The sequence below is a fragment of the Podarcis melisellensis genome, assembly GCF_964234715.1.
Source record: "Podarcis melisellensis genome assembly, chromosome: 5".
Lineage (NCBI taxonomy): Eukaryota > Metazoa > Chordata > Lepidosauria > Squamata > Lacertidae > Podarcis > Podarcis melisellensis.
In genome coordinates this window covers 56,961,742-56,986,757 of record NC_138537.1, presented here as the reverse complement: position 1 = coordinate 56,986,757, position 25,016 = coordinate 56,961,742, and the positions used below count along the sequence as shown (strand labels likewise).

Genomic DNA, 25,016 nt, shown 5'->3' with positions numbered 1-25,016 from the left:
ATATATGGATTTGTTTCATTTTACATTCCATTTGGGCTGCAGAAGAAATGTGCTCTGGGAGAGTAAGGAGAATCCTGATGGATTCCCGCCCCCCTTACATTACAAAAAAGGGCATGTTATCTGAAAGCTGAAAGAATTTAAATGGGCTTCTGAAGTTCAAGGTTTAGATTTTTTGTATCAATTCACGGTGCCATTTTTCCAGATGCTTGTCAAAATGCGAGCACTAGGCCCACTTATACTTGTAAATGTGCTGTGTGCTTTACAGCCTTCATCTTTGCTATCCTCAACAGGCATTTGTGATGTTCATCACTATAATTCCACTTTAAAGGATTGAAGAGATAAACGCTGTACCCTCTCACTGAGAGGACTGCAATAGGAGTGTTTTGTGCGGTTCAGAAGAGAGCAGGGTGTTGAATGTATATCATGGGCACTCAAATTCTTTACTATCACCTATATATCTTCAGGAAGATGCATTTCCCTGCCATTCACAAATAAAGTTTTTGGTTTTGTTTTTTTAAAGTAAAGAGTGTATATTCATATTCATATGACTAGTCCTGTGTCTTTGGGATTAGGCAGTCACTAAACTAAAATTTAACAGTTAACAAACCCATACAGCACTGACCTGATAAACTTGGATTCTAAAGGATCATACAAAGACATAAGGACTTCAGCATCTTCTCCGATTTTGCAGACAACGTTTTTCAGGTTTACAAACAAGGCAAACGAAGGTGTCGCAGCAAATTTGGCTTGCCTACTAATGTCAAGATTCTGCTTTTGAGACTGAAACAGGAGAGAATTTTTAAAGAACTTACCAAGTACTCTATGATGACTAAGAAACAAACTGACCCACCACGATACAAACATTTACATAAATCCAGCCCTGCAAATATTTGTGCATTTGGCTCCTGTTCTTAGCTCACTAATCTGCTCCCTCTCCACTCTCACTCCATGCATCTTTCATGTGTCATAGGCAGTATGCAACTAGGCTAGAAACTGACAGGGGGGTAAGAGAAGGACGGACAATTACAGGGTTGGCAGAGCTGCCTTTCTTGGTCATTTACAAGCAAGACATCCATGCAGGCAAGTACCACATGCTGTGGTTGCTGCAAACCTTCTCTCTTCTCATTAGAAACAGTAGTCTCCCAGATCTAAAAGATTCAGGGAGGTAGGCAGCATAGCACTGCAAGGCTGATACAGAGGCAAGGGAAGGTTCAGTTCACCAATTTTATCCTGCCCCAGGTAAGCAGACTAGTGACTAATTAAACCCTTGGAGGTTTTAAATCTATGATCTATGAATTCAAATGCTAAAAGCTACGGTGCCAACTAAAAAACTGCTTACGTTCTTTCAGGACTGTAGCAAAGGCTATTGCCAGGAGAAATGTGCAATGTGTTTTTTGAAAACATAATCTTGAAAGCCATTCACAATCTAAATGTCATTGCTAGTCCTTAACACCATTTACACATTTCATAATGTATACTAGTATGCATTATGTTTTATTACTTTTTCTTCCAGCAGTCTTTCCTCCACTTGCTTGGAAGCTATTTCATGAGCTCTGAAAAGGCTGATGGTGCTGGTTTGCTCAGGATCCAATATATTGCCATCTTCGTCCCTTACCACTAGGTCTAAATCAAGAATTCTGTATGGAAAGGAAAACAACAGCAAGTGAATCAACAGCATTTTCTTATTAATCTGAACTAGACACAATTAAGCAGTTTGGTGCTTAAAAATACTCTGGCTTTTTAGACAAAGCTACAGGAAGATTCATAAACCGTTTACAGAAGCAGAAGGTGAATTCAAGGACTTTTCCAGATCTATGACATACGTCTATGATAAAGCTTAAATGAAGTTAGCTACCTCTGGTATACTAATAAATAATAATCATAAATTTATTTATACCCCGCCCTCCCCAGTTCAGAAAACCGGGCTCAGGGCGGCTAACAACAAATTTAAAACACCTAATTGATATTGACAACATGTGGTTAATTGATTACAAATCATATATTGGACTATAAATCTTGTATGATATAATAATGTTGGGAGGGTTGCAAATCATTTGTAGCCAGTCTTCAAATGTTTAAATAATCTATCCAGAGCCAGCTTACCCAAATGTTTGTTACTGCAATTGGAATTTGAATCAATTAATTGGTGAAAAGTTAGTAAGCTTAAGCACAAAAGTTACAAAATCAGCAGTAATAGGTAATATTTTTTACAAACATTCGCTACAGAAAGCATATATTGAAAATGACATGGCTGTTTCTCTTAATTTGAGTTAGTAAGTCCCAATGAAGGAGCCCTCAAAAACAATATGTTTCACACAAAACCTGATGTTAAAATTCGCTCTCATAACAAGTTTGGCAAAATACTTACAATGTCTAAAATTATATAACAGATCCAATTTCTGGCAAAACTTTTTTGTCCCAATTCCTATTTGCTGCAAAAAAAATATTGACTGGTGTGTAAGCTTTTGCTGCCTTGGAGCAAATTTGCTAGCCAAATCTCAGCCCTTTGGTAAACAGAGGCTAGATTGTACTCTAGCAATTTATTTGGACAGTAAGTAACGTGAAACATACATCTCTAATAGGGAGGACTGGAAGCTTTCTTCTAAAAAAGGAAGAGCGAGAACAGACATGAAATTTTCAATAGGTTGCAAGTGGTCTGAACACAGATTTGTTCCATTCCAAGACATTTCTTTTCAGAGCACCGAGTGTTCAAACCAATCCCATCATATCAAAAACATTACATCTGTCTTCACCTTAAAGTTCAGATTCTCTCAGTTCTAAGATTAAAAGAACTTTCAAGGGTGAAGACCAGCATAACATTTATACCTTAGTAGGGCTGAGTTGGAAATGAACTCATTGTGTTTAATCTCAGCACACGTTTCCTCTCAAGTTCTGAAAATACCAACTTTTCACATTTGCAAGAGAAGCCAGTTATAGATAGGGGACTGCAAATCTTTTTATATCATGTCTGCCTTTACCTTCAGCTCCTTACATTCTTACAGTGAAGGAAGAATATGTAATGGCTAATTAATAACACAGTCCTAATCATAGAATTGAAGAGTTGGAAGGGACTAATAAGGAATTCAGGTGCTGAGTTATGACCACTACATAGCCAAAATGGGGTTATGGAGAAGCTTGGGGAAACCCTAAGGTTTACAGAAGCTGAAAAAAATAGGGGGGGGGGCTAAGAAGCCAACCCCCCCAAATTATCTAATTAAGACTGCACATGATCAGTGGTCACAGAATGCCATGTCTGTCTGTCAGGGGCAGAAAGCCCAAGGCAAGGCAAAATGAAATGGATTATCCTGGTGGGGGAAGCATGACTGGTAGACTAGAACATTGAACAGGAGTGCTCCACAATGCAATGGTTTATTGCAGGTTTATACAAGTTATATGCATATAACTTCTACATACAAAAAGAAAAAAAGAAAAGGCTGTGGATTTCAAACAACATCACAAACCTGTTTCCGTAGTCAATTTTGGCAGTGACTTTCTTTTTAAGTTCCTTGAGCTCATCCTGGGGTAGGGTTCCAGAGAGTATTTGTGACCTCCATTCAATAAGATCATATATCATGTGCCTTACATTATGGAACATTTCTCTGTTATCTTGCTGTAATAGAGGAAAACAGTATGCATTTAGTTCTGTTATTGGTCTTCTTCATAATGAAGTATAACAGCCAAAGTGGTACAGCAGGAAAAGTGCTGGAAGTTGGATTTAAAAAATAATAATAAACAAGTATCAATATTCTGTTTTTATCCTCGGGGTGCGAATGCTATTGGACCTGCCTCTCAGCCTCCTACAGCCTTGCAATGTGGGTAAACTGTCTGCCTTGCAAGGCATTTGGAACTTTCTCTGCCTAGCCTCCAAGCCCAGAAAAGGTGATGGGAATCCGCAAGAGCTTACCAGACTGAGGAAAGACCATGAGGCTGAAGAAGAGTATCTGCACCTGCACTCTGCCCCATAAGCTGCCAGGTTCCCATAGCAGCATGAAGGCAGCATGCGGGCATATTCCTCAGATACAATTTGGGAAGGGGCTTGCCCACTTTGGGGAGGGGGTTTAAGTTTTATGCATTTCTGCTTACCACAGAGTTCCCCCTCCCAATACCCCTGGACCTCCCTTTCATTCGTGGGTAGCCCAGTTTAGAACACAAAGTTGGCAGCACTCAGCTCTTGAATTCAGCATTAGCAGGTGCAAGTGTAGTCAAGAGGCTGGAATTTATAACTACTGTAGGTCTGTTTGTTTCTTCAGAATAGTCAAAGCAGTTTTTAAAACACAACTTGGTGAAACCAGACCGATGCAAAAGTGAATTTTCTCAGTTCCTTACAGTTGGCTTTTCATTTGCAGTACCACAAGGAAATACTCAGGAACAATATTATATATACACACAAACATGTTAAATGCATGCAGGTGTGCACAGCCAAATGCATGTGTGAATCAATAACAGAATGAAAATTATAAGCATTTTGGCAACCCAAATTTCTAGAAGGAATGGGGGAAGAAAGAGAATGGCCTTTTTGTTCATATAGAGACATATGAGGTTGCCATATACCATATATCAAATCTACTGATCCATCTACCCTAGAACGGTTGACTCCAACTCACGATCGCTCTCCAGTCCACTTGAGACAGCTGCTCAAGTTTCTTTTTAAACACAAGATAGTGAGAATGGAACCTGGGAGCTTTGACAGGCAAAGTCTGCATATAAAAGGAGTGCCAATCTGGCCAGCGAGCCCAATTTGATCCATAGGCCAGAGGTTCCCCACTGCTGGTATAGACCCTTGAGCTACTGGCACCATGGCCATTGGAATATTTTTAACCAGTGTATGTAGCTTGGCTGATTTTGTGAACTGAGCTACAGGCTTTTCCAAGGACCAACGGTACAGGACCCTCGAAAATGAATTATCTTAGGAAGCCTTCTATACTTACAATATAGAGCTGCCGCCATATTGTAGACCATTCCCGTAGCGTGGTGGTAACCTCCTGAATGAGTGGTAGTTCGCTGGGTATAACAGTTTCATGTTGTCTAAGAAGCAAGCCAACATAGAATGTCATTCATATGGAAGAAGAGGAAAAACAGAGGGGAAATGTAATTGCATTCTAATTACATCAGCTGTTAGATACCAACGCTGAATTGTGATGTTCTACACAACCTACCCAATTCTTTTTGGTTTAAAAACTCATAATCACAACTTTTTTAAAAAAATCATTTCCAACATTATAAAATGGGTACACGCTTGAGAGAGTAAGCATTTGGTATTCATAAGCACACACACACAAAAACCCGCCAACTGCACATCACCTGTCATTACAAGGGATTCTGTTCAAACCCAAACACTGCTAGTTTCAAGGACAAGAAAAGCTATTTTGCAAGTCCTCAGTGTTTGTGCCTCTAAATTACTACATTTAAATAACGCATCATCTGAGTACTATACAACTACCATACTACACAGTATGTCTAAAGTATGGTGCTTACTGAAGGAGCTATGCAATCAGTCAGGAAGGTGTCATTATGCAGTAATCAAATGATTAGCGCTTTCATAATTTACATATTTAAAAAGGCATAAAAATAAACCAGGCACAGAAGAATAGTTATTTTACATTCAGGCTTGTATCTGGCAAAGCTTTTTTATTTTTTTGTAGATCTTATACTTTTTGCTTGATGGTTTTTTTTAACCCTTGCCAGCTAATGGGATTTCTGTGGTCCCAAGGGCTGTTTAAATCATCTGTAAAACTTATCTTAGGCAAACCTAAACCACTTCCTACTCCATACAGCCCTCAAGAATTATGGAGTCAGCTGTCCTGCAGTATTTTATCACAGCCCCTTTCCTTTTTATTTTAATTTATATTTAACTTACTTAGCCAGGAGTGACCAGATTCCCATCAGCCCCAGCATGGTCAATGGTCAGGGATGACCAGAGGTGGGAATCCAGCCCAAGGGCAACACATTAGCTACCTTTGTACTAAAGTATTGGAATCTGGTGTATTCCTATTGAAATCATGGTATCAGAGCCAGAAGGGACCCCACGGAAACTACTAAACATCTAAACTAGCTGAGGTCCAGCAACTTCTCAAAATCAGATGCATAAAGTAACTTTAAATTTATCAAATACACAAAATGCTACTTTTGTGCTTATACTACTACAGAAGCACTGAATCATATTTGTGTGTGTGTGTGTTATTTTAATCTTGTACATTCCAGTGCATATGCACACTACAGAGCAACTCGGGGGACCACTGGACCCAAAGAGTAAATCTTACCTGAGCGGTTTAATTCCACTCCATGTGAACACAGGCGTTATTATTCTCATAATGCAAACCTTCAACACTGATTTCAGCCTTTATTAGGGTGCTGGGATAAACTGTACCACCTCAATTATCTACCATGTGCCCCATTTTTCACCTATATGATTTTATGTATCTGCTTTGCTGTGGTTTTTTCTCTTCTGTTACGAGCTCCCTGGTTTACATATAGAGTTTCCTGTTCTATAGTTCTGTGTTCCTTTCAGAACAACTGGATTGGAGTATAAAGTTTTAAATCAAAGACACAGTATGTACCATATGCCATCTCAGTCAGAAGTAGATGCCAGCTGCTTTGACAGACACATGTGTCCAGAATCTTGGGATGGCAGCACAAGCAACAGCTTTTAGCCTCTCCTGCAGTCCCCAGGATTTATCTTCAATCTACGTTTTCCTGTCACAATCCCAAGTATTCTCTCTCTCTTAAGCTATTACCTCTCACCAACACTTCCTGTGACTATCAGGACAAGGTCCATGTGCTTGCCTGGTCTTTTCAGTCAGCCCCTTAAGAGGAAGTCCATTGTGTTACAGTCTACAAGCCCATGGAACCCTGCTATTTCACACAGAACTGGCAGAAAAAGTCACAAGCAAATAACAGCTGAAGCTAGAAAAAATATTGCTTTGAAAACACTATTCTCACATCAATGAGACTTTCCTTGCAAACATAAAAAAATGTCATAAATCCTTTCAAACACTTAAATGAACTCAAGATGGGTTTCAAGAGAGTTACTGGGTAAACTGGCCGTTATCTTCTTTTTTAATTTTTATTTTATTTAAAAAAAAAAATAGACAAACAAACAAACAAACAAACATATATCTTAACTGTACTTAATCCAATCTTAATCCAATAACATAATCCAATGTTAATCCAATAACATTGTTAAGTGACTTCCTCGAATCCCCCTGGCTGAGAATATCATTGTAACAGTTTTCCAAAACCAATTTTCTCATAAAATTAACTTAATCACTTAAAATCTTTCTTTATTTCCATTTTATCTTTAAACATATTATTCTCTAACATTACATATTTAAATCCTAAGCCTATCTGGTATTTGCAAGTTTTTCCAATTAAATTATCAATATTTAACTAAATAGTTTTTGAATTTCATCCATTCCTCCTGGTACTCCTCCTCCTTCTGGTCGCGGACTCTTCCAGTCAGGTCGACTAGCTCTGAAAAGTCCATCATCTTCATCTGCCATTCCTCCACTGTTGGGACTTCTTGTGTTTTCCAATTCTTAGCTAACAAAATTCTAGCTGCAGATGTGGCATACAAAAACAATCTAACATCTTTCTTGGGCAATTCCAAGCCTGTTATTCCAAGAAGAGAGGCCTCTGGTTTCTTAATAAATGTATATTTCAACATTTTTTTCATTTCACTATAAATCTTTTCCCAGAAGTCTTTCACCTTAGGGCAGGTCCACCAAATATTATAAAAGGTACCTTCTTTTTCTTTACATTTCCAGCATAAATTATCACTATTAGGATATATCTTTGCCCATTTTACAGGGGTTAAGTACCATCTATACATCATTTTCATAGTATTTTCCTTTAACACCGTACAAGCAGTGAACTTGACCCCTTTCCTCCACAATCTCTCCCAATCTTCAAACAACTGGCCGTTATCATTCATGCTTTCATTCAACTAGTTATCTCAAAACCACTGCTACCGTACTGATTCACATAAACCCTAGACCACAAAGAAGTGTGATTGTTCATTCTCTACTTGTTCCTTTGCCCCCACCCTAATCTTTGAAAGAATAAACCTTAGACTTAATTTCCTGTGCATTGTCATTTATTTATCTAATGTGCAAAGAAGCCATTATGAAAATATTTTCATCTGTTAATTTTGTAACTTACCCTTTTCCTTCAACTATTGCTTCCTTAAGCTGTATATAGGAGGAGGGAAATATGCCCTTAAACAAGAAAAATAAATGTATTATTGTTGGGGGAGGGGGTTCTGAATGACCAATAAAGTTCAGAATTACATTTCATTTAAATATTACATAGTTATACATCCCTGAAAGATGATTTATAATTATAAGAACAAGCCTGGGCAAGCCAGGGGGAGGAGGAATTCAGAAGTATTTACTTTCACTTTATACTAACTAGAAGAGGTTAGCATTGTACATGAACCCAACTAACTGTTTTAATCATAATCGTAGTTACTTGAAACAATCCTGTTTTAAACCATGGGGCATTTCAATTAACAACAGCTTGAGGTTAGGACAGAATGCTAAACTGTCGTTAACTGAAATCTAAACCAAAAGCTTCTGATATTCTCATTGGAGGACCATTATTAGGAGAGCAGAGGGGAAGTAGGATGGTACATATATTGATCAGTGGTGGACCTTAGGGTCTCAAATTTCAGCAGAGGCCTATGTGATGCCAAAATTCAATGCCTGCTACCCCACTGCTCATGCGTCATTCTAAATACAGTGATACCTCAGTTTACGAACTTAATCCATTCCAGAAGTCCGATCTTAAACCAAAACTGTTCTAAACCGAGGCGCACTTTCCCTAATGAGGCCTCCCGCCGCCGGTGCCCTTCCACTGTTCGGATTCCATTCTTAGACCAAGATAAAGTTCTCAAACCAAGACACTATTTCCAGTTTTGCAGAGTTTGTGAATCAAATTGTTCTTAAACCGGACTGTTCTTAAACTGAGGTACTACTGTAATAGAAGTAAAATGAAATACAGTGGAACCTCGGGTTGCAGACGTAATCCGTGATGGAGGCACATCCGCAACCTGCAGCATTTGCATCCTGAAGCGCCGCGTCTGTGCAGGTGCCGGTGCGATTTGGCACTTCTGCGCATGCGCAAAGCGCAAAGAACAGACCTCCAGAACGAATTAAGTTCTTAACCCTAGGTCAGCCAACGAAGTGAGTTCAGCTGACAGGATTCCTATAAACTGCCCACTTACATTTTAATACCTATGGAGTTTCTTGAAAGAGAAGCTACTGAAACTCAATTTTAATATTAATTAAAATTAAAATTCACAACCAGCAAGTTATAAACTATTCCTCTTACCAACCTACAGTGGTACCTTGGGTTAAAAACTTAATTCGTTCTGGAGGTCCTTTCTTAACCTGAAGCACCACTTTAGCTAATGGGGCCTCCCGCTGTTGCTGCCGTGCCGCCGCCACACAATTTCTGTTCTCATCCTGAAGCAAAGTTCTTAACCCAAGGTACTATTTCTGGGTTAGCGGAGTCTGTAACCTGAAGCATCTGTAACCTGAGGTACCACTGTATTTCTATAAACAAAATATGTAAGTATGTGTGAAGGCTATCCACCACCCATTTTTGTAGTGAAAGACAGAAAATATCACAAAGCTACTTATTGTTTTTCAAAAAGCAAATTCTATTTTGGAGCAACCCATTATTTTAACAGCATTATCCACAAACTTTTTTTCTAATTTACCTTTCAGGGAAAAGTTTTGAAAGGAAATAGAATATCTTAAGTAGTTACTATGAAAAAACCTAAACCATCAGACACAAAAAAGGAATTTGCTACTATGGAAACGAAATACTTACTTTTTTGGATTTCTTCCTTAAAGTATAACCTCTGTACCAACCTAGAAGAAAAGATTTCTTAATAAACTTTTATAAAGTAATTGGTAGACAACTGGAGTAAAATGGTACAAAGGCTTTGACCCAACAAACATCCAGGCTGCTGCATTCTACACATCCAAAACAGCCTTCAAAGGTAGCAGCACAAAAAGCACATTACTATAATAATATAATATTTTTTGTTATTTATACCCCACCCATCTGGCTGGGTTTCCCCAGCCACTCTGGGCGGCCCCCAATAGAATATTAAAAACACAAGAAAACCTCAAACATTAAAAACTTTCCTACACAGGGCTGCCTTCAGATGTTTTCTAAAAGTCAGGTAGTTTAACCTGGTATAACCACAGGATAACCAGAATACTGTATACAGTCCTATATATGGCCACATCATATATTTATATAAGTGGCATTGCAATACCCACCATCTACCAGAAGTGTAAAAGAATGCTTTTCACCTGACCATATTTGGATTCTGTATGTCAGTCCTGTGGTCTGATTAATAGCACTAAAAACAGCTTGAAACATCCAGTCATTAGTGATTATGCATTTTAAAATGTCTTTTATCTGCCTTGATTCTTCTGATGGTGATTGGTGGCCAAACCCAGTGAACAGAGCATGGATTTGCCATCTTGCTGCATGCAAGACTCTACCATGCACCTGGTGTAGACATTTCTGAAGGCAGCTTAAATATTTGCTGCTTATGGAAGTGATCTGTTTGTGTGAGTAGTGCAATGTGTGTGGCAGATATGCACAGATGTTCATGTTTCCAGTCCTGTGATTTAGAAAAACCAATAAACCACCACCATTAGCCATTTTGTGTGCTTAATCTAGCTGCTGCTGCTGCTGCTGCTACTGCTGCTACTGCTACTACTACTATTATTTCTACATCAATCTGTATGCTACCCTAGACCTGTAGATCTCAGAGCAGTTCACAACATAAAATTACAATATTTTTTTAAAAAATCACAAAAGTACACTATAAAAATAAGGACAAATAAACCAATAATCCTCCCTTCCACAACACGTATAAAAGCGCATTGGATGTCCATCAGTCCAAGGCCTGATTAAAGAGGAACGCTTTCGCCTGGCGCCTAAAAGTGTATAATGAAGGTGCCAACTGAACCTCCCTGGGGAGAGCATTCCACAAATGGGAAACCACCGCAGAGAAGGCCCATTCTCATGTTGCCACTCTCTGGACCTCTCGTGGAGGAGGCACACGAAGAAGGGCCTCAGAGGATGATCACAGGATCCAGGTCAGTTCATATGAAGAGAGGCGGTCCTTGAGGTATTGCGGTCCTGCACTGTTTAAGGCTTTATATACAATCATGTATATATTAGCTTTTCTATGAATGGGTGCGATAAAAATTTCTTTCAACCCTACAAGGCAGCCTTTCCCATGCCTGTGTCTTCAGATCTTTGTTGGACTACAACTCCCATCATCCACGACCAGTGATGCTGCCATCAGGATGACAGGAGTTGTCTCTGCCTCCCCACCCCCACCCCCACGCTTTTTATCCTGCAGTCCTTTTGACTGTGAAACAGCCTGGTGGGCAGGAAAGAAGAGATCCTATATCCTTTCTCAGGTATATGTGGGTAATTAGCTGAGGCAGACAGTCCCTCTACATAGCCTGCACAAAAGCATGGTTTTAATGGGAAGAAATTAGCGGTGTAGATACATAATGAAACAGAGTAGTCGTTTTTTATAATCTTTGTTGTAAAATTTGTCTGTGGCCTCTCCAGAGGATCAGTGGGTGGGGGAAAAGGACCCATATTTACTGAGAATGACAGGTAGAGCAGTTTACAATGCAGGTTCGCTTGCCAGTTTTGTGCTGAATTGGTTAGCGTTTGTATGGAAGATTCCGCCCAATTTGGCGCAGCACTATCACTCTTTGTGAATGACTATTATGTGTGATGGGTGTTTTTTGTTATTATTATTATTAAACAGTCACACTAAAGCAGAATGGGCTTGGTAGCAATAAAAGCACATAATGCTGATCGCTTGCAGATGTGTTGTGGATCGGGGTGGGGTGGGGGTGGGCAGAGTGAATGAGAAATTACCTCTTTGTTTCCCTGCAATGACATCCTGCCTCCACAAATGTGAGAGATGTTTTGATGGGCTGAAATAATTATACTACAATGGGGTTGTCAGTGGGGAAGATTTGTAAAGCTAGATGAAGAAGGGGGAGAGGTGATGCAGGGAACCTTTACTCCCAAGTGCTTTGGAGAAGGGACATTTGCACTGCTGTAGGCAATACAAAAAAAACCACACCCACAAAAACCAACTTGATAAAATCTACTAACTTAAATACCCATCCAGTCATCAGCAAATATATTTGTTTCAGTTGCTATCTGTGATGCTAATCAGACAAACTGGTTTATCTGCTCCATCTGTGTTATAAGGCAGGCTTCCTCAACCTCGGCCCTCCAGATGTTTTTAGCCTACAACTCCCATGTTCCCTAGCTAGCAGGACCAGTGGTCAGTGATGATGGGAATTGTAGTCTCAAAACATGCAGAGGGCTGAGGTTGAGGAAGCCTGTTATAAGGCACATAAAGGTGTAGAAAGTCCTGCCAGGTACAGCTCATCAAAAGTAGAAGAAGAAGAGGAGTTTGGATTTGATATCCCGCTTTATCACTACCCGAAGGAGTCTCAAAGCGGCTAACATTCTCCTTTCCCTTCCTCCCCCACAACAGACACTCTGTGAGGTGAGTGAAGCTGAGAGACTTCAGAGAGTTGTGACTAGCCCAAGGTCATCCAGCAGCTGCATGTGGAGAAGTGGGGAAGCAAACCCGGTTCACCAGATTATGAGTCCACCACTCTTAACCACTACACCACGCTGGCTCTATAAAGTAGGTTTATAAGCATCTGTCTAGCTGTTGGAACCGAGAGCTGCTCTGCACTGAGGGTAACTAAGAAAAGAAGGGAGAGATATTGAGCTGCAAAAGAGATTTTGTTTAGCGAAGGAGGTCTTGTTGCCTTTCTTCTAGAAATACTTGGCCCACCAAGGATACCTTTCCCAGACAAACAAACACAGGGTTACGTCCCTATGTCTTCATTTAAACATCAAATCATAGTTTGAAGTTCTGGTATAAGAGCAATCTATGTTTTAAGCAAGCCAGTGTTTGCTGCCTTCAGGTGCAACAGCCAACTATGGTCAGTTTAGAAAATCTCTTCTCAGGTCCACTTTCACAGTTAATGAAAAGCCAGAGATTGACATTAAGTCTGAACGAAGACTATACATCAATAGTTGAATTTATGCTGCTTCTCTATTTGCATATTTCATTGTCATGAGGCAGCCTGCAACAGCTAAGCCTGGCTTTTGAAAATCGCATAAAACAAATGAGGTAGAGAGAGCATGCCTTTCACTATCAAGTGTGGTAGAGACCCCTTACTGTGCATTTTATGCAAGTAGTCTTTCTAGGGTTGTAAAGTGTCACTTGGAACAGCGCAACTGCATCCTTCATTTGTATCTGAAAAGGTCAGAGGAAAAAAGCTGGAGGAAGAGGAAGCAAACATACATATTGATGAGAAAGAAAATAAGGTCTCAGTCCTGAAAGGAGCAGGCAGGGAGCGGGGGAAGGGAGTGAATCAATAAAACTTATGCACCTGCAACTGTTAAGCAGCTGTGGTGTTTACTATTTACATCCAGGGGATTGAAAGCAGATCAAATATAAAGTCAGACAAGGAATGCTGAACGGTAGATAGAAATAAACACAGTAAATTCTTACTTTAGTTGTTCAAATGTCAGACAAGGACTGTGGAGACTTGGTTCAAAACTGAACTCTGCTATGAAGCTTACTGGGTTGCCTTGGGCCAATCACTCTCAGCCTAACTTACCTCACAGACTTCTGTGGGGATAAAACGGCAAGAATCCTGCCTTAAGCATCTTGGGGGAAAGGTGTGATATAAATACAAAATAAATATTAATAAAGGATTATATAGGTCAAAGACAACCTTCAAATATTTGGGGGGGAAGAGGAGATTATACACATATCGCTGTATATAAAAACTAATACTTCTTTAAATCCCCTTCTTAGGAAACGTTCCCTGAATTCGGAAAACCTAATTAACTACGGGCCAGTTGCCTTCCCTGAGCAAGGTTCCCTTCCCTGAGCAAGGTTCTAGAGCAAATGGTCACAGACCAAATCCAGGCACTTTTGGAAGAAACTGATTTTCTGGATCCGTTTCAATCAGGGTTTAGGCCCAGTTTTGGCACAGAAACTGCTTTGGTAGCACTGTATGATCTCAGTCGAGAGAGGGACACAAGGGAAACATACCCCTGTTAATTCTCCTCCACCTCTCAGCGGCTTTCCATACCATCGACCATGGTATCCTTCTCAAGCGACTGTCCAAACTAGGGGTGTGTGGCACAGCTTTGTGTCATTCCCAGAGGGTGTTGCTTGGGGAATGCTTTTCAACCCCATGGAGCCTTCAATGTGGGGTTCCACAGGGCTCAATCCTATCCCCTATGTTGTTTAACATCTACATGAAACCACTGGGTGGGGTTATCTGAAGGTTTGGAGTATACTGTCAGCAATATGCTGACATCACTCAGCTGTATTTCTCCTTTACATCTGCAGATGAGGCAGTAGAAGTGCTGGACCAATGTCGTGCCTCGGTAATGGACTGGATGAGAGCCAACAAACTGAAGCTCAATCCAGATAAGACGGAGGCACTGCTAGTGGGTGGTTCCCTACACCGGATGGGTGGGAGATCGCCTGCTCTTGATGGGGTTACACTTCCTCTGAAGGAGCAGGTTTGTAGCTTGGCGGTACTCCTGAATCCTTTGCTGTCACTTGAGGCTCAGGTGACCTCAGTGGCCCAGAGTGCCTTCCATCAGCTTCGGTTGGTTGCCCAGCTATGCCCCTATCTGGACAGGGATAGCCTAACTACTGTTGTCTATGCTCTGGTAACCTCAAAGTTAGATGGCTGCAATGCATTATACGTAGGGCTGCCTCTGAAAAGAGTTCAGAAACTGCAGCTAGTGCAGAATTCAGTGGCCAGGTTGCTCACCAGAGAGACGGCTTGAGCATATTACAGCGATCTTGGTCAGACTACACTGGCTACCAATTAGTTTCCAGGCCCAATTCAAAGTGCAGGTTTTGACCTATAAAGCCTTGAACAGCTCAGGACCACAATACCTCAAGGTATACCTCTTTCCATATGAACCTACCCAGATCCTGAGATCATCTTCTGAGGCCCTTCTTCATGTGCCTCCTCCTCGAGAGGGATGGCAACACGAGAACGGGCCTTCTCTGCAGTGGCTCCCTGTCTGTGGAATTCTCTCTCCAGGGAAGTTTGCCTGGCATCTTCATTATGCACCTTTAGGCACCAGGCAAAAACGTTCCGTTTTAACCATGCCTTTGGTTGATTTGATTAACATCCTATGCCCTTTTTAAAATGGGGGGGGGTGTTGGGGGAGGGGTTATTGGGTTGTTGTTGTTATTTTGATTATGGATTTTGTGGTTTTATATTTTGATTTTATTCTGTACACCGCCCTGAGACCAGAGGGTATAGTACAGTGTATAAATTCAATACATAATAATAATAATTTACTTCATTTTGAAAGGCATGCAATTAAAATATTGGGGTTTTTTAAGACAGACCACACAGCAGAGACTTACAGTTTAGAAGATAAGTATCTTTTATATTTCAGCATTCAAAATTAACTCATTTTAATAGGACCTTGTATATTATCTGAAGTCTGAGGGTTTCTTAGGGATATCTTACCATTCTAACCGCTCAACAGATGCTACTAGAGATCCATACAAATTAAGCTGCACAAATATCAATCTTTGTGGGGGGGGGTTGCGGGGGGGAGGGAGGGAAAAAGGAAAATTTGCATCTTAGAAAGGTTATTCTTCAGCTATCACAAGCCTGCTCGTTTAATGTGCAGTAACTGTTAATTCTTTGCCCATTTAAATACTTCAATATTTCATTAGTGTCAGGGAACTGACATCTAAAGCGCCGGAGGCGCAAAGGCTCACTGAGGGTGAGAGAGCAGTAGCAGCGGAAGAGGGAACCAGTAGAGGGCGAGCAAGAACTCCAAGGGAAAGTGAGTCGGAGGGATGGCTCAGAGACGCTTCAAGCGAAACCAGTGGGGAGGTCTCAGGACCTCCTATAGGGACACCCACACCTCGACGGAAACTGTCACGCCGAGAGGCCAGACGACGTGTTTCCGTTAAGGAGCTTTTATGTTGGAAACGTTTCCGAAAGCAGCCACTTTCGGATTCTACTAGTGATTGACGCAGCCATGCTGGAGGGGCTCCGTCACAGGCAGAGGTTTGAAAGCCTGATCAAACTCTGAGGGACTTGCATTTTACGCACAAGCAGCTCATCGTCCCATCACAGCAATCCGAAAGTCTCCGAAAGCCAGCTTGTGCAGGGAGAAGCATCATGAGCAATCCAGCCGGAACCGGGGAAGCAGGAGCAGCTGGAGGAGGTCCAAGCCTGGAAGAAAGGTACAGGGCGTTGGAGATCCAGTTGGCGCTGCAAACGGCGAGGCTTGAGGAGAGGAGGGCTCAGGATGCAGAAAAGGGAAAGGAGAAAACCACCCCGCTCGCCAGAAAGGTGCCAGGATTGGTGCAGAAATTCGGGGGGGATCCCAGGAACTATCATGCCTTTAGAACAGAGATGCAATACGCTCTAAACTTGCAGTTTGATGACTTCCCCGATGAGGAATCGCGAGTGGCGTATGTGATTGGCCATCTCGAATCCGGGGCGAAAGATTGGGTTAGACCCCTGATGGCAGCGAATAATGAGATCTTAAAGGACACGAGGAAGTTTTTTCGTGCCATGGACCTGATGTTTTCCAGCGATATTGAGCAGGGGGTGGTGCGAAGGCAGTTAATGGCTTGCCAGCAAGGAAGCAGATCTGTCCGTGAGTACTGGACTGAATTTACCATGTTGATTCACAAATTGGGGTGGGACCTATCGGCGGAGCCCATCCAAATGCTTTTCGAAGAGGGGCTTTCTTCAACCATCAAAGATGAGCTTTCCCGGGGCCCCAGGGCGGAGTCTATGGACCAGTTAACCAAATCTGCGCTGGCCATAGGAGCGCGCCAGGAGGCGAGGGCTATGGAAAAGCGGGAAGGGAAAGGAGACCGTTGGAGGGAGTTCCGCATTCCAGACATTCCAGAGCCACCTTTCCCGCCGGCAGAGCCGATGGAAGTTGGAACAGCGCGGGCGCGCGCAGTTTCAAATCCCAGTGAAGGGCGGAAAAAGGAGGGAAAGAGCGCCAAGAGATGTTATCTCTGCCAACAGCCAGGGCACTTTGCCAGAGTTTGCCCACAAAGAAAGGAATGGCAAGGGATGGCAGGAGCTGTTGGGGGAAAGGAAGAGGAAGGCAAGGAGCAAGTAAAAGCCAACGCCTGGCTGCCACCGTTGGGGCACAGCAGCCAGGCCAAAGAGCAATGAAAGTGCCCATGCCAGAACCCCCCAGACCCGCTTTAGTGATAGAGGTGTTACTAGAACTGCCAAACGGACACCCACTAAAGGTCAAGGCGCTTTTGGATTCAGGCAGCTCCTGTAATTTCATGAGTAAGGAGTTTGCAGCTGAGCACCAGATACAGACTATCCCTTTAAGTAACCCCTTGCAGGTGACTACGATTGACGGCAGAGAGCTGTTGGGGGGAGAAGTTAGCCAACAGACTGTCCCGATGATAATGAGAGTGGCAAGGCACACCGAACAGATAGCGTTTAATGTGGCCATCCTGGGAGGAGCGCCCATCATTTTGGGGATGAGCTGGCTGGCGCTACACGATCCGCTAGTGGGCTGGCATCAGAGGGTGGTCTCCTTTGGGTCAGCGCATTGCCTAGAACACTGCAAGGAGGGGAAGGTTTCGGGAGGAGACAGAGTCACCCTAGCGGGGATGGAAGTGATGGACAAAGGGAAGGTGCCCCCGCAATACGCAGATCTGAGCAACGTATTCAGCGAAAGGGAAGCAGACAAACTGCCACCGCATAGACCCTTTGACTGTCAAATCAACCTACTCCCAGGGGCCCAACTCCCAGTAGGCAAGCTGTACGCCATGTCAGACAGGGAGATGCAGGAGCTGAGGGAGTTCATTGACAAAAACTTGAAGCGAGGTTTCATCAGAGAGTCCCGAGCGGTGGGGGGCAGCCCAGTGTTCTTTGTGGACAAAAAGAACACAGACAAACCGAGACTGGTGTGTGACTTCAGGGCCCTCAATGCAGTGTCGGAGTCCCTGGCTTTCCCTATGCCCCGAATTGATGACATTTTGACCAGAGTAAGGAAGGGAAAGATTTTTACAAAACTGGACCTGCGGGGGGCGTACAATCTGATACGCATAAGGAAGGGAGATGAATGGAAGACCACCATGTTTACCCCGTTGGGAGCCTTTGAATACCTCGTTATGCCCTTCGGTCTACAAGGGGGCTCCGCGTGTTTTCAAGCTTTTATAAACCACGTTCTGGGACCTTTGCTCTACAAGAATTGTGTGGCCTTTTTAGACGACGTGTTGGTGTATTCGGAAAATGAGGAACAGCATGTGAGGGACGTTCGAGAAGTGTTGGGCAGGCTGCAAGCCAACCAGCTGTGGGTGAAACTGGAGAAGTGCCAGTTTCATACCAAGGAGGTGGAATTCCTGGGGTACCGCTTGTCAGACAAGGGATTGGCCATGGATCCAGGCAAGGTCCAAGCGGTACTGGAATGGAAGACACCGAAGACCAAGAAGGACGTGCAAAGATTCTTGGGATTTGGGAACTTTTATCGGAAGTTCATCAAGAACTTTGCCCACTTGACGGCGCCCATCACCGACTGTCTCAGCAGCAAGAAGAAATTTGTTTGGACGGCAGAGGCGGATCGAGCCTTTGAAGAACTGAAAAGGGCTTTCGCCTCGGAAGAACAACTTCTGCATGTGGATTTACGAAAACCCATGAGAGTGGAAACAGATGCATCCGACCGCGCGGTAGGGGCGGTCCTTCTTCAACCGGGGAGGAGTGCGTCGGAGTGGAGACCGTGTGCCTTCTTCTCGCGGAAGCTGAATAAGTCCGAGAGGAATTACACGGTGTATGACAGGGAACTACTTGCCATTCACGAAGCATTCCGGAGGTGGAGACATTTATTAATTGGGGCACAACACAAGGTGCAAGTGTGCACCGACCACAAAAATTTAGAGTATTGGAGAACAGCTCGAGTGCTCAACCAACGACAAGTGAGATGGGCACAGGAATTCTCCAAATTTAACTTTGAGATTTGTTATGTGCCAGGCCCAGAAAACGTCAGGGCGGACGCGCTCTCACGCAAACCAGAATATTGGGAAGGGGAGGGGGTGATCGAAGAGAGACATGTCATCCCGGAGGACCGCTGGGTGTGTGGGGCGGCGATGGTGGGGCAACGAGAACTGGTGGAGGAAACGGAAAATGATGAATATGCCCAGGATAAGCTCAGAGGTCTCAGGGGGGAGGGCGAGAGCCCCGGAGGTTTTGAGGAAAGAAATGGGGCATTGTATTACAAAGGGGCACTGTATATACCCGAAGGTGAATTGAGGGGGAGAGTACTCAAGCAGTTGCATGATAGCCCCACGGCGGGACATTTTGGGCAACACAAGACCATGTGGTTGGTTACCAGGGAATTTTGGTGGCCTAAGGTGAGGGAAGATGTAAGGGAGTATGTAAGAGGGTGTGACCAATGTCAGCGAGCCAAAGGGGAAAGAAGGGCGCCGGCAGGGTTATTAGAACCTTTACCCACACCAGAACGGCCTTGGGAAGCGATATCAATAGATTTTATGACGGATCTGCCAAGGTCCAAGGGGAAAACAGCCATCATGGTAGTAGTAGACCTGTTAACTAAGATGTGCCACTTTGTAGCATGCTCACATGCAGTCACAGCGGAAGAAACGGCGAAGTTGTTTGTGGAACATATCTTTAGGTTGCACGGGGCTCCCTCGAGGGTGATCTCAGATCGAGGCAAACAATTTACTTCCAGGTTCTGGAGGAAGCTCATGAGCTTGTTACACGTGGAAGTCAATTTTTCAACTGCCCGGCACCCTGAAACCAACGGGCAGGCGGAAAGGGCAAATGGCATTCTTCAACAATATCTTAGGTGTTATGTCAATGACAGAGAGAACGATTGGGTCGAAAAGTTGGCGTTGGCAGAATTTGCCTACAATAATGCGGAGAATGTGTCCACAGGGATGAGTCCCTTTTTGGCTAATTACGGGTGTCACCCCAGGGCATTTCCAGGGGAAGGAGGGGAGAGATGGAGCGTCCCAGCGGCTGAACATTTTGTAGAAGAGATGGAAGCCATCCATCAGCAGCTCCAGCTCAACTTAGAAAGGGCTAAGGCACAATATAAGAAGCAGGCAGACAAGAACAGAAGGGAAGGTGAAACCATAAGGGTGGGGGATCAAGTGTGGTTGTCAACCCAAGGGTTGCCGTTCAAAGGGGGTTGTAAGAAACTGAGGCCCAGAAGATTGGGACCCTTTGAGGTGATTCAGCAGGTCAACCCGGTAGCTTTCAAACTCCGATTACCCAATCACATGAAATTGCACCCAGTGTTCCACAGGTCGTTACTGTCACCATACAGGGGAGGAGGTGAAGGGGAGCACGTCAGGGGACCAGCCTTGGAAGAGAGGGAACGCCGCAACCATGTAGCGGAAATCCTCGATTCCAGGTGGAAGGGAAATCAGGTGGAGTATTTAGTGGCGTGGGAAGGGGAACCGGAGTCAGAAAACACCTGGGTAAGTGCGCAGGAAGTCAATGACGAGGTTTTAACAGAAACGTTCCATCAAAGGTTCCCGAGGAAACCTCAGCCGATAGCAAGGTTTAGGAGGGAGTATTTCGGCACCACCGATGAGGAAGAGGAAATGGAAGGGTTCGCGGAGTCGGAGTTGGAAGAGGGAGTGGACTCTGATGACGAAGAGTACCTAGAGAGTAGGAACAGCAACAAGTGGAAGGAAGTGTTCGCGACGTCGGAAGATGAGGGAGGTTCTTTCAAGGGTTTTACCTCCTCACCGCCAGTAGGAGAGGAGACGGGAGGGGGTGAAGGGGGCCCTGGAGGGGAGGTGGATGTCAGGGAACTGACATCTAAAGCGCCGGAGGCGCAAAGGCTCACTGAGGGTGAGAGAGCAGTAGCAGCGGAAGAGGGAACCAGTAGAGGGCGAGCAAGAACTCCAAGGGAAAGTGAGTCGGAGGGATGGCTCAGAGACGCTTCAAGCGAAACCAGTGGGGAGGTCTCAGGACCTCCTATAGGGACACCCACACCTCGACGGAAACTGTCACGCCGAGAGGCCAGACGACGTGTTTCCGTTAAGGAGCTTTTATGTTGGAAACGTTTCCGAAAGCAGCCACTTTCGGATTCTACTAGTGATTGACGCAGCCATGCTGGAGGGGCTCCGTCACAGGCAGAGGTTTGAAAGCCTGATCAAACTCTGAGGGACTTGCATTTTACGCACAAGCAGCTCATCGTCCCATCACAATTAGGTTTCAAAATAGAACTCATCTGCTAAAACAGGCAGGCACATAAAACTCAAACGCTGACAGTCATGACGAGAAGAATAATGGTTACGGAAGAAACATTTGTTCCACTTGCCTTCATGTGTCTCCAATATGTGGACGGTGTCTCCTATTTGTAAAGACAGCTCGTCTGGGCCCCTGGCATCATAGTTGTAGAATGCTAGAGAGAGAGAGAAAAGTCAAGTTTTTAGAATCAAAAATACTGCCAAAAGAAACCCACCAGCTAATTAGCTTTTTTTTAAAAAAGGAACAGTTCAGTATTAGTTTGTCGGCATAGCTGAAACCACTATCTGTGTATAAGAAGCCCCTCTGGAATTTAACCAGTGTAACTGCAGGTATCACCACTTTTCATTTAAAAAAAATGATCACAAAGCAATTATGGATTGAATAAGCAGCATCTTCTCCTGTGTGTTTCTCCAAGAGAGGCTCATTCTATGGATTGTCCTACCCTCTGAAACTTTGCGGCGGAACACAGGATCATACAGAAAGAAGGAATGCTAAACGTATAAACTGGTCCTGTATTATTTATTCATTATTTACATTTTTTTAAAATGTGTATCTTACTTCTCCAACTTGTATTATGATGCTCAAGGTGACAAGGACCAACAAAAATTAAAACCACCATACAAAATGTTAAATATGAAAAACAAGTTACATAAGTTTAAATTGTCAACTGGTCAGCTGGTCGTCACAAGTACTCCAAAACAAGAACATCTGTCCTGTGCCTAAAGTCTTTAATTAAAGGACCGATCTGAAAGGAAGTTCCAGAAACTCAACACCATAGAAGAGAAGGTTCTCTTCCACTGACCACAGCACTGATGGCAATGAGATGCAGGCCAGAGCTTCTGAAAAACGCGAGTGGATATGCAGGATCATATATGAGCTGCTGTTTTTAACATTATAATTACTTATAGTTGTTTTATTGTGTATTTCTCAAAATTATACAACTCTTAATGGCCAAGGCATTATAATTGTGATATTCTTATCTGCAAGTGTGATGTTCTATTGTCACATTTAGTACTGTTATTTATTGTTTTGTAAGCCACTTTGGCATACACTTCAATGGAAAGCAGCACAGAAACTCAATCAATCAAAATGGTGTAACATTTGATACGTGCCCTAGAAAGGCCGTGAATGGAGCAGACAGGGTGCAAAGAGGAGAAAAGGGGAGTTTTTAAAAACCTAAAGCATTTTTCTTTTTGTCCACACACGCTTCCTCGGGAACAGGTGCTGTTGGTGTGTCAACCTAAGCTGTGCAAGAGCATTTCTCTGTTGCTCATTTGATTGAAGAGCTCTTACTAGGCAAGTTACAAGATTTCTAAATGTTGCCGTTTTCCTTAAATAACCAATGATTGTTTTGCCATTTCTCTTTCCACCTTGTTGTGCATTCTATAATCTGCTACTTTTTATTTGTACTCAGCGGACCATAAGTAAAATAATATTGGAGCATGCCTAGCCACAGCTATCACATCCTGACTGCTTAAGAGTAGAGCAGAATCCAGGAGCACTCTAAAGCTATGAACCTAATTAATTCAGAAGGAATGTAAGTCCATCCAAAAAAGGGTGCCACCTAATCTAAGGATCAGCAGCCCTGTTGACCAGAAAGACTTCTGTCTTCTGTCTATTAAGTCTCAACCTGGTAGTTTACATTGAGATGTAGAATACTGACATCAAGCATCAGTTCATACTGGCTTGCTATGTGAGACAGAACCAATAATAAACAGTTGTTCCACCCAATTAAACAGATTCAACTTTATTTATTAAATAGAATATCCAAAGAGAAATTAAAGAACAAACAAGATTCATGAGTCTGCTCTTCGAAAAGGAAAGACCAAAAATACCCAGTAGATTTGAAACCATATAATGGACAGCTTTTGACAGCATTCATCTTCATATCGTTAACAGTGTTTTGGTTTTATATATATGTATATATAAAGCTACATCAGCATTTTCTTCTAGTCGTTCTCTTTCGTTCTCTTATATTCTCACAGAATTTCATGAGAAGTGTGGCCTTGCCAACACAGCTCTAAATTAACATTTGAAATGGCACTATCTTTCTTTAAGAAAAAAGAAAATAACACCCACTCTTCTTGGGACATGTATAGGAGACACACAAATTGCTAAAGATGCATTTTTCAACTGACTCACTTCCTTGTTTACACACACTTTACTGCAAATTTCAGAACACAGATATTTGCAAGAAACAGCCTAAAAGTTTGTGTGCTGGAGAAGAGAAGGGGGAAACAGGAGACATCAGCACTATATTAGAGGAGCTGGGAAACTGTGGGGTGGGAGATTTAAATGCTGCAATAGAATCAACATAAAAATAAAACTGCTAACTGATCTACGATGCAATTCTATACAAATGTGGTAAGCCCCACTGGTACTTATTTCCATAATGTGTATAGAAAGGTTGCAGCCCTAGTTTCCCATATACTTCAGCAATTCATATTGTAAACCAAGAATCTTTAACTTATGACCCTCCAGATGTTGTTCAACTCCCATCAGCCTCAGCTAGAATGGCCAATGCTATAGGCTGATGGGAGCTGTATCATCGGGGGACGGGGGGACGGACAGGTCACAGGTTAGCCACCACTGATACAAACCATGTAAACTTTGCACATAGTTTACATGTGCACATTGTACTTCCACTGCAATTAAAATCGTTAGAAGTAATTATTTTTAGTATTAAAGACAATATCTTTTTCTCCCTTTGGAAATAAAGAAACCTAATATTAAAATACAGCATTCAAAGAAAAAAAACATACTGTAATGGCTCTTCAGCAGTTATTCTAAAACATAAAAAATAAGTGTTCTGTCACTTCTGGAAGAAGAGAACACTAACACCGGATATAACCTAACTCAAGGTTTCCCATGGGACGCAGGTGGCGCTGTGGGTTAAACCACAGAGCCCAGGGCTTGCCGGTCAGAAGGTCGGCGGTTCGAATCCCCATGATGGGGTGAGCTCCCATTGCTTGGTCCCTGCTCCTGCCCACCTAGCAGTTTGAAAGCACGCCAAAGTGCAAGTAGATAAATAGGTACCGCTCCAGCGGGAAGGTAAACGGCGTTTCCGTGCGCTGCTCTGGTTCGCCAGAAGTGGCTTAGTCATGCTGGTCACATGACCCGGAAGCTGTACGCCGGCTCCCTCGACCAATAAAGCGAGATGAGCGCCCCAACCCCAGAGTCGGCCACGACTGGATCTAATGGTCAGGGGTCCCTTTACCTTTAAGGTTTCCCATACTTGGGTTTCCAGCAGTTTTTGGACTACAGCTTCTATCATTCCTAGATAGCTGGACCAGTGGTCAAGGATGGTGGGAATTGTAGTCCAAAAGCTGCTGGAGACCCAAGTTTGGGAAAGCCTGATCTAACAGTTAAGAAATTCTGTGCTTGGAGGCACAATACAGACCAAGCTTTGGCCAAATTTATTTGACAAAGCACTTGAAAGGGGAGATTAATAACAGCCTCTCTCTGCTGACTGCTTATTTTATTTATGTTTAAAAATTATAGACTGTTTTTCACTAGTTTGTTTTAATGAAATGACAGGCCATCTGTGTTTTTTAAAAATTCATTACCATACTACTGTATAAATGTGACTTACAGGGCAATCCTAAACATGTCTAGTCATCAGAGGCAAGTCTCACTTTCAGTGGTCTTTCTCCCAACAAAGCATGC

At 42.9% G+C, this 25,016-nt stretch overlaps 1 protein-coding gene across 4 annotated transcripts in view; it reads right to left on the bottom strand.

Moving 5' to 3' along the window:
- The window catches only part of DOCK1 (dedicator of cytokinesis 1), a 383,360-nt gene that overhangs the window by 300,812 nt on the left and 57,532 nt on the right, over positions 1-25,016 (bottom strand). For all 4 annotated transcript variants that reach the window (XM_081912599.1, XM_081912601.1, XM_081912600.1 and 1 more), the window contains exons 2-8: positions 21,421-21,504; positions 9,832-9,872; positions 8,158-8,213; positions 4,929-5,025; positions 3,462-3,610; positions 1,502-1,637; positions 623-780 (exon numbers count right to left, since the gene is read on the bottom strand). In XM_081912599.1, coding sequence (XP_081768725.1) covers positions 623-780; positions 1,502-1,637; positions 3,462-3,610; positions 4,929-5,025; positions 8,158-8,213; positions 9,832-9,872; positions 21,421-21,504 — 721 coding nt within the window. The remainder of the gene's footprint in view (positions 1-622; positions 781-1,501; positions 1,638-3,461; positions 3,611-4,928; positions 5,026-8,157; positions 8,214-9,831; positions 9,873-21,420; positions 21,505-25,016) is intronic.